Below are 16,181 nucleotides of genomic sequence, written 5' to 3' on the forward strand. Positions count from 1 at the left end.
TATCATCATTATAACTTTACAATATTATGTAATCAATGTTCAATTTCTATAATTTTTTGTGTAAAAGTCAACATTTTGATTTAGTAAAACACCGTTTACATTTTGAAAAATTTTAAAAATAAAAAATAATTTTCTTATTTGTTTGAGATGAAAAATAAAATATTATTAAAATTATTAAGAAAACCTTTATAATTGCCAAACCATTTTTTGCTGCTGTCAGATCCACCCTAAGCACTTGATTGGTTAGTCACATATCAAACGCCTGGCAGCAGTTAAAGATCAGTGGTGGCAATAGCCCTTTCTAGTCATATAAAACCCAAACCCAAACTCACTGCTCCGCCTTTCCAACAGTAGCGCACTTTGTAGGCGTTTTCAACTGTCAATCTCACTGTCCATAGGGGAAACCCTAATCGCCACTCTCTCTTTCCTCCAAGCCTGCTCTTTAGCTAAACAAAACGGTCAAAATCCTACTCTGCCCGTGATCCGAAGCTAAAAGTCTCTGTAATGAACCTCATTTTGATCGTATCAATTGCGCTTCTTCCGGTGATATCCTAGTGTCGCTGAATGATGACTTTTCGCGTGTTGTTTTCTTGAGTATTGGTTGATTGATAGTTTGAATTCAAGGTTCGGCGACTGGGTGGTTTTGGTTGAGGTTTCGTGGCGGCGTTAGGGAGATCTTTGGAGGGGATGGTGATGGCGGAGAATGAGGCTGGAGGCGAGGATCCGAAGGAGTTGAGCGGCGGTCATAAGTCGCCGTGGAAGAGGCCGCTCGGCGGAGACGCCAAGGGAGGCGATGGTCCTGTCATGGGGGCGGAGTCGTGGCCGGCGCTTTCTGATGCGCAGCGGCCCAAGAATCCGGGGCCAGCCGCCAAGCCGCCGGTTTTGGCGGGGGTGCGGCCGGCACCTCCGGTTGTTGGTGGGGGTGCACCTCCGCCGCCCCAGCCACCGGTTGTGCAGGTGAGTGAAATTTAAGGTTTTTGTGGCTGTTTTGAGCCGTTTGATTTTTCAATATAGAAGAAGTAGAAAATGTGGCTATTTGTGTTTGATTTATGAATTTCTCAATCTCATATATTTCTAATGAGTTGAATATCTAATTGGTAGTTTTACTGCATTGTTGGTACGTAGGTCTTTTTGGATAAAAAACTGAAACATTATGCCTTGTAATAAGCGGAAGGGGAGTGATGAGGACTACCTGTAACCAACTTCTAGGTCCTGTCTGCGGTTAAGATTAAGAAACAATGGATGAAAAGGGAGGAAAACTAATGCTGAAAATTTTATTAAAGTTAATTTTTGAAGTTAAATTTTGCATTTTCGTCCCCTTGGTTTGACCTTGTATCCCAACACCGGCATCTAAATTCCATATGTGGTCTTTTGGAACAATTTTAGGCAGATGACAGGCCACTATGGGATCTGTTCTTGAAAGATTTCAAAACAAGGGTTTGGATGTGAAAATATCTTTATTTTCCAAAGATGACCAACACCTTGCATCCAGGAATTTGAAAGGAAGATTTCATCAAGTGATAGTATAATTGACGTAAGATCCTCAATTTCTCTTTTGATGATATTACTAAAATGTTTAAGTTTCAAGGGATGAGATTATTGTAGATAGATTGGTTAGAGATAAAAGGTAACCCATTTTCCTAGCAAGGAAGAGGTGGTGAGGATGTTCATCTTCGAGATGATAGCCTCCCACTAAGGTAACATCCTCGAGATGATGGCCTCCCACTAAGGACTGATGCAGAACATATTAAAATATTCTAACTCTTTTATGGCTCACTTAGAATTAGTAATAAATTACTTAGCCTATATTACTCATGTTAGCAACTAGATCAAGTTTTAGCAAGTAATTAACTGTGGTGAGCATTTCACATCAATGCATCACATCACAATTCACATTACTTTTGCATTAGATTGTTATTTTTTTTCCTATTTATTCAGTTGGTGTTTAATTCAGAGGGGTTCTTGGGTTGCAAATCAGCCTAATAGGAACTTGAACTTTTAGAGAGTTCCTATTTTTGAGAACTTCAAATTCCATATGTATTTTTTTTTTTTTTTTGATAAATAAGAGAATATATTAGAAGTGCCAAAAGACAATTTGTTATTATGTTAATCCTGCTTATTTGAGAAAAGCTTGAGTTTTGAGACTGTTCAGCAAGTTCACTAGATTCCATAAATTATCTATTAGATGGATAATTTTTGAGAGAGGAAAACTTTTTTTTTTTTTTTTGGGTTTTTATTTTTATTTTTAATTTTAATTTTAATTATTTCATGCTTAGAACAGCGAAGAGCATGCTACTAGACCATTTATAAGGAAAGCATCCTTACCATCCATATGGAATCACCATTGCAATACAACTGCTTGGATGATACACTGGGACATAGGAAGATTCCAAAAGCAAATGGGGAAATAATTCATAGTATATAACTCTCATACGTATGTAGATGTGCATACATACAGTCAAATATGTGTTTACATTCCATATGCATGCATATGTTACTATATTAAGGGGACTCTCCTCATGGGTGTTTGATAAGAGTTACTAAATGTCCATGTTTTTTTTCTTAAACTGAAGAAGGAAAACATGGAAAATTTTTAAAATTCAAAATTTTCCAAATCATCTATGGTATAAAAAGTCCATGAATTTTCAGACTTTCATTGTGAGATAATTGAAAATTATGGACAGGAGGATGAAGGACAGAGCAAGTGCATAATGATGCAATACCTCTAATGTTTGTGTGTGTTGCATGGAGCTCCTTGTGTTTGAGATGTATGAAGTATTTGTGTGAACCTGAACCCTTGAATTTTGAAACTTTATATGTTCACTTGAGATTTAAATATGATACTGATAAGGAATGGCATAATTTCTCTTCGTCTTTTTCTCCTTTTCCTTCTTCATATGCTGTTGGATTTTGATGTTTTAAAATATTGAGGATGTGAATTTACTAAAATCCTTGAATAAAAGTGCAAGAAACAAAATATGCTAATTACTGGTCTTGGCTTTCCTTTTCCCCTCTTCTTTTTTATATTCTTTTGATTAAAATATTTATATGTCACACCCTGAGTGGAAAACCTAATTTTTTTGGCCTAATGTTAGAACATCTGTTGTTGTTTAAGGGTTTCTAGTTCCTGATATCATTTTTTAAGCTATGCATCGTCCTATGGATGTTGTTGCTTTTATAAGTACATGTATTTGACATCACATGATACAATTAAGTACATAGCTTTTGGGGCCATTTTTATCTTTTTATCTTTGCTGTTCTCTTTAAGAGTGCCTAGCTCCTCAATCTCATTTCCTTTTAAGATATTTACATGCCTAAACGAATGTTATTAGGAATGATATATATTGCACTTATTACTAGTATATATATATACAATAAATGTACTAATATTATTGCATAGGCTAAAGAGGGATTTCTTTTACTCAAAAGTTTGCTTTGCAATTGGGGATGGGAAGAGAGTCATGTTTTGGAAAGATAGTTGGTGTAGTCAAGAGCCTTTAAAAGTGATGTTGACTATTTTGTTTGCTTTATCTGAGGCTAAAGAGGTGTGGGTAGCAGGATTCTGGGAGCAAAGGGAGGGAGGGAGGAGGGTTTTGGAACTTCCATTTTGCTATGAATCTAAATGATTGGGAGTTGGATTACATTCCTTTTTCAATTGCAAGGTCATTCGGTGAATAGGAAGCAAGATGATAGATTGGTTTGGAAAGGTGATGGCAAAGGAAGGTTTTCCGCAAAATCCCTTTACTCGTTGTTGGAACTAGATTCTGCTACCCCTTTTCTAGTAGGGGTTATATGGAATTCTTGGGTTCCCTCTAAGGTGAGTTTCTTTGCTTGAGAAGCTTATTGGGGGAAGATGTTGACTTTGGACCAATTCCAAAGAAGTGGTTGGTCATTAGTCAACAAGTGCACTCTTTGCAAAGAGGAGTCAGAATCCATTGACTACATTCTTCTTCATTGTGCTAAGGCAAGGATCTTATGCTCTCTTTATTTGGGATCCCATGGGTTATTTTTGCCTCGGTTTGGGACACCCTACTAGTGTGGCAAGGTTCTTTTGTGGAAAGAAGTAGTAGGAAGGCTTGGAGAGTGGCCCCTTTATGTATTTTTGGACTATATAGAAGGAAAGAAATTGAAGAGTGTTTGAAGATGAAGAGATGTTGGATCAAAGTCTTTAAAGTTCTTTCCTTAACAATTTTGCTTTGTGGATTCAGGTGTACATTCATGGGAATTTTTTGTCCTTAATTGATTGTGTAGATTGGTTGGGTCCTTCATGAGGGTGGAAGTTGTTTTTTGTTTACCCCCCCTTTTATTCTGTTTTTTTGCTTATTGTATACTCCTAGTGTACTCTTATGTGTTCTATACTTTCTTAATACAATATCTTATAAAAAAAGAAAAAAGAAAATTATTGCATAGGCTATCTTTGGTATGCTGGATATAGGTCATTTTTTGTGATTCTCATAAAAAAAAATATTTGTACACTTGTATGTGTGGATCTCCGTACTTGGGACTTGATAGCATTTTTAATGTGAATATGCACCCCATATTAGAAATCCTGCCAAGCTGTTTATACCCTGTACATAGGATGAAATCATCCCTGTAGTGGGATGAGATGCTGTATCTTGGAAGATTGCATGGTGATGGATAGACAATCTGCTTGAATAAAGATAACCTGCTTGAATAAAAGGAGGGTTTGGATTGGGGTTCATGGCCTGATTATGAAGAGGAACCTAAACCCAACGCGATTATGCATTGGCTGGGGTTTGGGTTTTTTGATTTTGTTTTGTTTTTTGTTTTTGAAGGAAACAAACATTTTATTAATGAAAAAGAGCATGAAGGATGAGAACCCAGACACAATCTGATTATTGTTAATTAATCAATCAGATTTTTTTTAGATGATATATACATAGTGCTGTTTTTACTACTTTATTATTTTCAAATTAAAAAAAAAACTTTTAACTTGATTCTAATCTGGGGGGGTTTAGGTCAGGGTTATGAATTTCAAACTTATTTTAATAAGGCTGGACTGTGTATACTGTAATTGGCTTAGATCTTCTTGGCTTTTTAAGATTTGAATCAGATCTACTTAATTAATCAGATCCTATACAATTTATCACCTACCGCTTCCAGATCTGATTAATGTTAATTAAGCAGATCCACTTGATTTTGAATTGTTAAATATAATGTGTATTATTCCATTTTTAATATTATTTTAATTTTTGAAAAAGTTTTTTAATTTTCTTCTGAGTTATATATAATATTTTTTTCTGTGTGTTTACCTATCAAAAATAATAATAATAATAATAATAATCTTCTGAGTTAGCAGTTTAGCTTAAAATCAAACTAGTTGATATGGATTGACATATGTGAATCCAGTTATAATTGGGCCTTTTTCTGGCCTGATTTGAGCCCAGCTTGATTATGAACATGCGGGTTTGAATGAAGCCTATTGTCCTTCCAATTTGTTTAATATTAGTTAATTAGTATTTAATTTAATTATTTTAATATGAATTAGCACTGTTATATCATTTTAAAGTACAATTTTAAAATATATATATTTTGAGTTTGAGGGTTGCTCCGATACTAACCAACAAATTTACCCAAATATCTTACTGCTATCTCTATTTTGAAATATTGCCACTACCAGCAATGACTTGCATATCCATTTCAGATCAAAGTGTAATTTCATTTGTGAACCAAATAAAAGAGTATTTATGATAGTTTCATTTGTGATTCAGACAACAGAATTGGATATTCCATTTATTTGCCTAGTCATGGATATGCATATTTTCTCCAGCCCCCTTACAGAATTGGATATACCATTTATTTGTCTAGTCATGGATGTGCATATTTTGTCCATACATGGCTATAGTATTTTGGAGCCATATCATATTATCATTTTGACTTTTATCCTTACAAAATTTTCTTGTTGATTGATTAATTACTTTTTGTAAATGAATTATTTGGGAAAAGTTTGGAATTGATGTTGGACAACTGTAGGAAGGTTGCTTACAATCAAGTGAAGTGGGCTATGGCTTTACCATTTTAGGATTTAAAGAGAGGAACGAGGTCACCACTTCAATACTAAAGAGGCTTGAATTCATGACTTTTCTTTCATTACCGAAGGGAACTATTGCTGGGGTCCACCTCAGGAGGCATCATTCTTCATACTGTACATCAAATAGCTTTGTTTGTAGGCTTTACAAAGTCCAGCCTATATAATGACTTATTAGAACTCCCTATTCTTTCCTAATACTTTTTAATCTTCCAAGTAACTGTATTAAAAAATTTGGAACTTTGACAAGGTAGAAAATTTCTAGAAAATGGAAGTTTTTAAAAACAAAAAACTTTTCAAAAAAATAGATTCTTTGAGAAGTAAAAACCTTTTAGAAAATGGAATCTCTTTTTTAGAAAATAGTTTTTTTAGGAAAAAAGTCACTTTCTTGTAGAAAATATGAACCTTGGACCTAGATAGCTTTTATTTGATAAATTGTAATGATAAAGAGGACAGAGGATAAAGAATTTCAAGCATTGTAGCTTCAGTTTATCCATCCATGCAGAAACACACAAACAACAATGCAATAACCAAATGAAACCTCACTTGTATGAAGTCATAGTGGTTCATTTGATTTAGACTGTCTTTGGTTCACCTTCTGGATAAAATATCACTTCTATTAGATAATTAGCTGCTTTCTTGCTTTGTTCCTGAGTGAGAGTGGAAGAGAAGACATAACACTGCAGAAGGAAGTGACGTTATCTCATGTAGTTGGAAAGCAAGGGAGAAGAGTTTAATGGACGGAAAGGAGGAAATAAATAAACTTTTTCAAGTTCATTTAGTTTTCTTCTTTTAACTGCCCCAATTCTTTTAGGATCTCCGCTTGTCAATGATAATAACACAATGGGCTTCCAATGCTTGCTTTGCATGCCTCTTTTGGCAAGATTCTCACTTTCTTTGCATCCTTTGGATGCATGCCTTTTGACTTATGTTATATGTCACATACTAACCTAGCTTTGCATGCCTCTTTTGGCAAGATTCTCACTTTCTTTGTCTCCTTTGGATGAATGCCTTTTGACACATGTTGTACATTGTCACAAACTAATCTACATGGATGGCCTTTGATATGCCTCCTAGTCATTTTTTAGAACGTGATATTATTGTAGTTGTCAAAAACTTATGATACATGGTATGATACAACACTATATATATATATATATTTTATTTTTAATGAAAATTGAGATGTATTGCAATTCATATCTTATTTTAAGCATACTTTATGATATATACATATGTTACACAATATGATACATGGTACAACAATACAATGACACATATACCTTAAACTATTTTTCATAATTTTTTTAAAAAATCAAGTAATTTTTTTAAAAAGAATTATTATATTAATTGTTTGCAATGTATAGTGAGATTAGAAATTGATCATAAAATGGAGAAAGATAAAATAATTTTACATGAAAAGCTACATTCTTCTTGTTAAAGGCCATGTTTGAAATCAAGTAAATTTATTTTTATGCAGAATTTTTGTTTGAATAATTTGAATATTGACATTGAAAAGGATGATGATTGATAAATAAAAACTTTTACTCAATATATTAGTTTTTATTTTTATTTTTTTATTTTAAATTTCTTTTTATTTTTTTGATTTTTGATTTTTTTTCTTTTAATTTTTTTGATGAGAAAGGAATGATGGCGAGTATGAAAAGTTGTAACTTTGTAGATGACAAAAAAAGACATATATCAACAACACAAAAGTAATATGGTTAGTTAGAATTTGGAACTAAAAAGCATAGTTAAAGATTCAAAAAGGCTTTGTTTTGGTGAATTTTGTGATGAACCCATACTAATTAGTTATATATTATTGCATACTTCATCCTTTCAATAAATATGTGTATGTATACATATTTTTTCTATTTATTTTTCCCTATTTAAAAAAAATTACAATAGAGATATAAGACTATTCACCATTTGATACAATGTATTATACAGAAAAATAAAAAAACAATACATAATACATTTCACAAGTTAACAACTATACATATTACTAACATATTTGGCAATCAAAATTTACTTCAACTGCATTGATGAGTTTGTATTATTATTTTTGACATCTTAACTTCTTTTATTTTTTTTCCTTTTTCCTTTCCTAATAGGTTCTTCAAAATCTCTTTGGTTTTCATTGTTTTTGTCAGAATGAAACACGCTGATCAATTATTTGATATAGGCTTGGCCTTCAGTTTGGAAACTGTTAGCTAGTTGAGTTTGTCCTTTTGATGGTTTATTAGACAAAAAGAAGGGAGAACTTTTTAAAAATACATTTTTTACCAAACAAGGCATAAAGCTATCTAAGCACTTCATCTATCAACCTCATCCTTTAAATTAGAATTAGTTCTAATTGTTTTTCAAAACCCTATATCATACCTTTAATAACTGCTATGGTAGTGTAAACAACAGTGTTATAGTAATATGGTCCTCAATATTACAGCAACTTGCTACCGTGATCTTTCTTGCTGTGTTGCCTCTGCATGAAACCAGTATGAATTGTTGTAAGGCTGCAATAACTTTTTTCTTTAAGTGATTTAAATACCTGATGTTGCTGTACCTTACTAGCTTTGGTTAATGTTTTTTGGTTGCTGTTCCAGGGATCAGTTGGGCAACAAAAATCACATGGATCTGGAAACCCTAATCCTTCACACAAGCATTTGCCGCTGCGTCATCAAAAGCCAGGCTCCAAGCGCAATACAAATGGTGGACCTCCTTTCCCTGTACCTTTACCTTATCATCAACCGCCAATGCCACCTGTTTTTCATCCTATGATATCTGTGCCGCATATTCCAGTTTCTGGTTATGCTTACCCACCTGGTACTGGGCCCCTTCCTAGTGTTGACCCTCATTTAGTGAAGTCTGGATCTGAGACGTCCATGCAAGCTTTTGTTCCACCAGTTCATGGTATCGATTCCAATAGAAGTGTTCAGCCTCCACCGCGGGGAGACCCCAACGCCTATATTGTCAATTTTCCGAATAGAAGACCTAGTTTGCAAGAACCTGGTGGCCATTTTAACCCTGCATGGCATCCTCAACGACCATTGGGTTTCAGAGACGGCATTCAGATGCAACAAGGTATGGGGGCCAGGGCTTTCATAAGGCCTCCATTTTTTGGTCCAGCTCCAGGGTTCATGGTTGGACCGGCCTTTCCAGGTAATCTTGACATTGTAAAAGTGTGTTGCATTTTCCTTCCAAACATTTGCTTTTTTGTGTATTTTTTTTTTGGGCCCTGATAGGCCATCTCATAATGTCTGAATAAAAGACACCAGAATGACACTAAAAGGAAAAAATATAGGCTTGTCAAGGCCAAATTAAGGGGGCCTTCAGCCACTTCCACCTCCGTGAAATCTATTAATGACAAGCTACCTTCTTCATTTGCTTCTGCCATTTTCTTTTGAATAAAATAATCCTTGTTTATTTGCTTGTCTAATTTGTCTTATAATGGCATTCAACATGGTATGCACTTATTTTACAGGTCCTGCTTACTATCTTCCTCCTGCACCTACAGGCTCTATTAGGGGCCCTCATCCGCGCTTTATTCCACCATCTTTAAGTCCAGGTGCTCCAATACCACCTTCAGAAACACAAGCTTTAAGGGCTAATATAGTAAAACAGATCGAGTATTATTTCAGGTAAGTCATCTTAGGCGTTCCAGCCTGTCCTGTTTGATTTCAGTTTATTTCATGTGAAATAAGATTATGGTTTATGATTCCTGATGAATGTTCCATCCATCATTTCATATTTTTTAAAAAGAAAATTGCTAGTTGTCCCCATAAATTTTCGTCTCAATTTTCTTCACTGGGTAGTTGGATGTTGGTTGTGATGGCTTTTCTATTCTAGGGAGAAATCAAGTAAAAGATATGGGTGGTTAAGATCTTTCCATGCAGAGGGGAAAAAAAAATGATTAGGTGTAGCATCACTTTAGCAGATCTTTATTCTTATTTGTGCTTAACCACACTTACTATAGGATATTTTTTGGACTTCCCTAGGGCATGGAATGGCTTGGGAATCTTTTAAATTGGATTTTAGGGAGCATTACCTAGAATGGAACCATTAAATAAATGGAACTCATGATCATAACTAATGGCACAGGATGAGTTTTAGGATTTTGAGAAGTAATGCTGTGTCATTTTTGACCATCATTTGTGATGATGGCTACAAGACCCTTCCAAATTATCCCTTTTCTGATGATGGGTTTGTTTCTCTAATCCTATGTAAAGCATAATTAAGCCTTTCAATTTCCTAGGGACACCTAAAACATGGCCATGGAACATTCATGGCTTATTTATTCACTAAAAATGTAAATGAATCTTTTTATGTAATACTGTACATGCATAAATACCATGCTCTTATTATCCAACTCTTTTACCTTTCTTTTGGCAGTGATGGAAATCTGCAGAATGACCATTACTTGATTTCTTTGATGGATGACCAAGGATGGGTTCCAATATCCATCATTGCTGATTTTAAAAGGGTATTTTTTTTTTTTTCAGTACAATGCTTCTATATTTATGTTAGAATAGCGTAAGTTATTAAGCTAGTACTGTTTACCGTAAATGGTATATTGTTCATACCTGATTGCTGCATGTAAACTTCGTGTGTTAGATTTGCTTAACCATGCTTTCTTGTCATGCAGCTTCAGGTAATGCAATCCATTAAGCTCATGCTGCTTTTTTTTTTCTTTTTTTTTAATAATTATATGTTATGAATCACAGGTTAAGAAGATGAGTACAGATTTACAATTTATCCTTGAGGCATTGCAGAGTTCTACTACAGTAGAGGTGCAGGTAAGGTTTTTTATTTTTTTTAGTTCTCTCTCTCTCTCTTTGACCACTCTGCTGATCATTAATGAGTTGATTACTGTATATATGTTGGGAGCAAAAAATTGTTCTTTGAAACCAGAGTTGTAGGAACATGGTTTTTAATTTGTGAAGGTGGATTTTTTATTGTTTGTTTTTTTAATCTGAGTTTTTCACCTGTTCAGATTGCCAAATTTACTGCAAAATTTGGAAATCCAATTTTCATAATTCTTTTAGTTTCTCAGTCTAATGCTCTGAACCCTAAATTTCATTGAAGTTTCTTAAAGCTTTCTTTTGTTTAAAATTTAAATAAAGAGAAATTATTTTTATTGCCAAGTTTTCTAAAACTGTGTTGAATTTTTCTTTTTCTGCCAGAATTCAGTTTCAAACTGAATTATGTCAGCTTGAATTTAATTTTATCCAATTTTCGGCATGGGTACTTAATTGTCATTTTGAAATAAGGCGACGAGTTTAAAAGGGTTGACGAGAATTATTAAGTTTACTGTTAAATTGGTTACTTAAATTTTAAAAGTAGAGAAGGTTTTTCATCTGGGGAGGATACTGATAATCCATTCCAATCTGTGTAGGTTAATGGGGTGTTTGGGTTATTTGGGAATGTTCTTCAGAATTGTTCCCAAAAAACAGCTTTTAGGAATAGTTTTCAAAAACAGTTCTCTGATGTTTTCTGAAAAAAAAGTCTTTTTGGGAACTTGAAATGTTCTCAATGTGTTTTTTGTGTTTCCAAATACTTTATAAAAGTAACTTTTATTTGTAATGCTTTATTTTCAATTATTCTTCATGTTTGTACAATTATTTTCTAAAACAGTCCCTAGAAAACAACTGAAAACAATTAACATATGTTTTCAAAAAACACTATTTTCAGAACAAGTTTCCAAAACAGCTTTCAATAAAAAATTTTCAAACGTGTTTTCAAGTCTAGGAAACAGTTCCCATATAGGCTCCTGTATTTTGTTATGTAGTTAAAATATTAGCAATGTTCTCTGTCATCTTTTCCTTTTGCTTGATTCTGCAGTAGTCCAAAATCTTGAATTTCACAAGTTGTTAATTCATTTTTTTTTTTTGGTTGGAAAATTTCAAATTCATAAAATTCCATCAAAAACCTCGATTGAGAGGTAGTTTTCATTTTCTTGTCAAAAAAAAGAAAAAAAAAGAAAAAAAAAAAAGAAAGAGAAACATAAAGCCTTTTTCAATGAATCATCCTCTTTCTCACTCCTCTTGTCCTCTTTCTCTAAAATGGTAGATGGATGCTGGTATCCATATCAGACAGTTGCATTAGGTATTGTGATTGAGACCACCTTAAGCTTTTGGAAGTAGTATTGGAGGGGGCTTTAATATATAGATGGATTAATAAGTGGGCCGCTAGTCCATGGTATATGGGCCTATAGTAGGTGATTTTATTTGCATAAGTTTTGAAGGCTGATTTAAATTACCAAAAGAATGTAATGATTTAAAAGTTTTATGAGTATTCTTGCAAGTTCTTGTTGAGGGGTGCCTTTTTGGTGTTTTTTCTTTGTTTTTTTGGAGGTGTTGTAGGCGCCCGTTGTATACTCCCTGTATACCTTGAAGCACATTTCTGGTGCTTTGTTTTTAATACACTCTTTATTTACTTATCAAAAATGAGTTACTTGTTGCTTAATTGTTCATCCGATGACTTGGATTATTTGTCATTCCTATAGTGTGACAGGATAAGAAGACGTGATGAGTGGTCAAGGTGGATTCCAGCTTCTATAGAGCATGGGCTGCCATTGAAAGCTAACAGTCCCCAGGGCCAAGTTGTGGAGAAGACTGTCATTGATCATGAGAATAGTGAGTCCAACAAAGACAACACAACTGGAACCTCTGAAGGGAACTGTGAACTTCAGTCGAACAATGGAAATTTGGTGTTGAACTCTCCATCAGATGGAGATACTTTAGAAGTATCGCATTGTAGTAATGCAGAACACAATTCTGAGAAAGTTCGGTTTGATGATGGAGCACAATCTTTGATTGGAGGAGATGGGGATTCAAGTGATGGATTGAATTTTGAGTCAGATACCAGGTTCTCAGATGTCAGCACTGGTTATAATCCCTGCCTAGATTTTGTGCAAGAGACTGAGGCCACAACAGTTGTTGGGCATGAGTCTGAAAGCACCGAGGTGTCATCTTTTTTTGCAGTAAGTGACCTTTCTAATGACTTTGCAAGCCCATTCATGCTTGATGAAGAGCTAGAACCGGAGCCCAAAACCAGCAAGAAGGTTGATCTTTCTTCGACTAGAAGGTATCTCATGATTTTTCTATATGTCTGATGGTAATTATTGTACATTGTTTGTGGATTTTATATGTTGCACTAGTTCTGCGGATATAAATCATAAAAAGTGTCACCTATCAAAAAAAATAAAAATAAATAAAGCGTTAAAAAGAGTGTATCAACGTACACAAGACGTATGCATTGGTTGCTAAAAGGCGTCCCGAAAAAAAAGAAAATGTACAACAAAAAACTACTCCCTCCTTAAAAAAGAACCCAACTAATCAATGAGTGGCCCCACAAAAAACCAAAGTATCATCGACAAACAACAAATGAGAAACCTCCATTCCTTCTCCACCTTTACTCCTCACCTTGAAACTTGACAAATATCCACCCTCTATAGCCCTTCTAGGAAGGCAATTGAGCACCTCCGTGGCTAGCATAAATAAATACAAGAGTGGGTCCCCTTGCCTCAAGCCCTTAGAGCTTTGAAGAAAGCCTGAAGTGCCATTCACATGAACTAAGAAACTTGCTATTGTTATGCACAATCTAATCCAATTGATCCACTTCTACTCAAACCTCATTTTTTCCAAAACTGAAAGTAAGAAGTCTTAATTAACATGATCATAAGTCTTCTTAATGTCAAGCTTACATGGCACCCCACAATTGTTGCTTTTCAACATAGAGTTAATGGCCTCGTTGGTTGTAGGCATAACATCTAGAATTTGACTTCCCTCCACATAGGCATTTTGGAACTTGAAGACCACTTTGTTCACCATCTTTTTAACCCTATTAGCCAATAACTTATAAAGACTATCCACCAAACTTATAGGCCTAAAATCTTTAAGATCTTCTACCCCCCTTTCTTCGAAACCAAAATTCAGAATGTTGCATTGAGACTTTTTACAAATCTACCTTGCTCATGAAAGTCACTAAAAAATCTCATCACCTCTTCCTAAACAAAGTAACAACTAAATTGCTAAAAAGCCATTAAGAAACCATCTGACCTTGGAGCTTTGTCCCAATTTAGCTCTAATAAGGCTTTGAACGTCTCTTTCTCTAAAAATGATTCCTCAAACTTTGCTGCATCTTTTTTTTTTTTTTTTTTTGATAGGCAAACACACAAAGAAATATATTAGAAAAGGGCACCTTGAGGCTGACCCAAAAGCATACAGGGGGTATACAAGAGGCACCAAAAGGCACAAACAAAAGAAGAGGGGATACAAAAAATCATCAGCCCTCAACTAGCACCTAACCAATCAAGAAAATTGAGTAAAGGAAGAGGACCTTCATTTACAACCGACTTAGTCCACTGAACATTTAAAGCGTCAAAATATATGTCCTTGATATAGGGTTGCCACTCCCTTAGGTCTGACAAGAGGTTCTTACAAGATCGGACAATACCCTCCTTAATCTCAATCTCCTCCGTTAAACAAACCCCATTAATTTTAACCTTAGCCAAAGATTTCTTTCTTCTATTTGCATTGGCCATTTTGTGAAAGAAATTGGTATTTCTATCACCTTCCTTTAACCATACCTTGATTTTTGCTTCTAGCTAGTTTATTTCATAAAGCCTAATTATGATGCTCCATCCTTACTTCCTCCCTTGCAACCACCTCCTCTTGAGATAAAGCTCCCATCCTCTCCTTAGAGTCCCAAGAATCCACTAGGGAAAGAGCCATATTCTTTCTAATTACCACATTACCAAAATCTTCTATGTTCCAACTCTTCAAATTAGACTTTAAAACTTTCAATTTCTTTGCCATAATGAAGCTATAAGAACCCCTAAAATTGAACCCTAGCCACCATCTCTACAATATATCTTTGAAACCCTCTTCCTTATGCCATATATTTTTTGAATTTAAAAGGTGTAGGGCCTCTCCTCAAACCACACCCATCTAACATAATAGGTGAATGATTTGACTCAGATCTAGGTAGCGTACATTACACTACCCCACTGAAGTGGCTTCTGGCCCCTTAAATACCAGAAATGGGCCTAATCTCAACTAGGATTGATTATTTAACCCCCCACACCAAGTAAAAGGCACCCTAAGCAAGGGAAGATCTCTCAATTGAAGGTCCTCAATGATTTATGAAAATCTCCTTATGGTCGTAGATAACCTACCATCTCCACATTTCTCCCCAAGAAATTTGGCAATGTTAAAATCACATCGAATGCACCATAGGTCATTCCATAGCCCCGTAATGACCCCCAACTTTGCCCATAAGCCCTCCTATTCCTCTAACAAGAAGAACTACACACCCCTATGAATAAAACCAACCCATCATCACAATTCCTTAAATGACACACAATTGAGTACTCACCTACTTTCATGCTCACCAATTCTAGCTATTGTCCTAAGAAACTATGACTGCGCCTGCAACACCCCTCAAATTCGCCAGACCCTACTTTAAGAATCTTTAAACTCCTAAACTTTGCGCCAAACTAGGTGACAGATCTTGGATTTTAGTTCCTGTGTCAGGCTAAGTTTATCCTCTGCAATTTAATCAAAGACTTTATAATCATACTTTTATTATCATCATTAGCACCTCTCATGTTCCAAAATACAATTCTTAAATTCATTTGTCACCTAATGAGTAATCCATCTTCTCTGCTCCATCCACTCTCTATTTCTGCTCCATTGTAATTCATTGACCACTCCAGTTTCTTAAGCTGTCTTTTAAAATGTGAAGACTCATATTTACTTTTTCTTCTACTACACATCGTGCCCTCATGTCCCTTTCTTAGTTTGATTTTGTTCATATGTTCAAGAAATTATGGAAAGCAACCAATCTGCTCAAGGTCCAATTCTCCGATGAAACCTCTCCCCCCTCAGAATAACCATCGACCCTCCCTTTGCTCTGCTTGGCCTAACCTCTGCATCTACTGTCTCTTTCTCGTTGTTGGTTGGAAACACCATTGAACTCCCATAAACCAAAATCGTCTTCGATGGGCTTGAATAAAAATATTATGGTGTCTTCCCAGTCATCCCTCCATCTAGCTATGAGTCATCAAATCATCCTCACTGAACCCCTCCCTCTCACCCAAACTTAGAGAAAGGAGAAGAAGAAGCCTCATCCCCAA

At 35.0% G+C, this 16,181-nt stretch overlaps 1 protein-coding gene across 2 annotated transcripts in view; it reads left to right on the forward strand.

Moving 5' to 3' along the window:
- Positions 1-354: 354 nt before the first annotated feature.
- LOC117915710 (la-related protein 1A) overlaps positions 355-16,181 on the forward strand; it is a 28,438-nt gene continuing 12,611 nt past the window's right edge. For both annotated transcript variants that reach the window (XM_034831344.1, XM_034831345.1), the window contains exons 1-6: positions 355-957; positions 8,650-9,205; positions 9,528-9,684; positions 10,436-10,526; positions 10,768-10,839; positions 12,549-13,129. In XM_034831344.1, coding sequence (XP_034687235.1) covers positions 688-957; positions 8,650-9,205; positions 9,528-9,684; positions 10,436-10,526; positions 10,768-10,839; positions 12,549-13,129 — 1,727 coding nt within the window. In that variant the 5' untranslated portion in view covers positions 355-687. The remainder of the gene's footprint in view (positions 958-8,649; positions 9,206-9,527; positions 9,685-10,435; positions 10,527-10,767; positions 10,840-12,548; positions 13,130-16,181) is intronic.

This window comes from Vitis riparia, chromosome 6, assembly GCF_004353265.1.
Source record: "Vitis riparia cultivar Riparia Gloire de Montpellier isolate 1030 chromosome 6, EGFV_Vit.rip_1.0, whole genome shotgun sequence".
Lineage (NCBI taxonomy): Eukaryota > Viridiplantae > Streptophyta > Magnoliopsida > Vitales > Vitaceae > Vitis > Vitis riparia.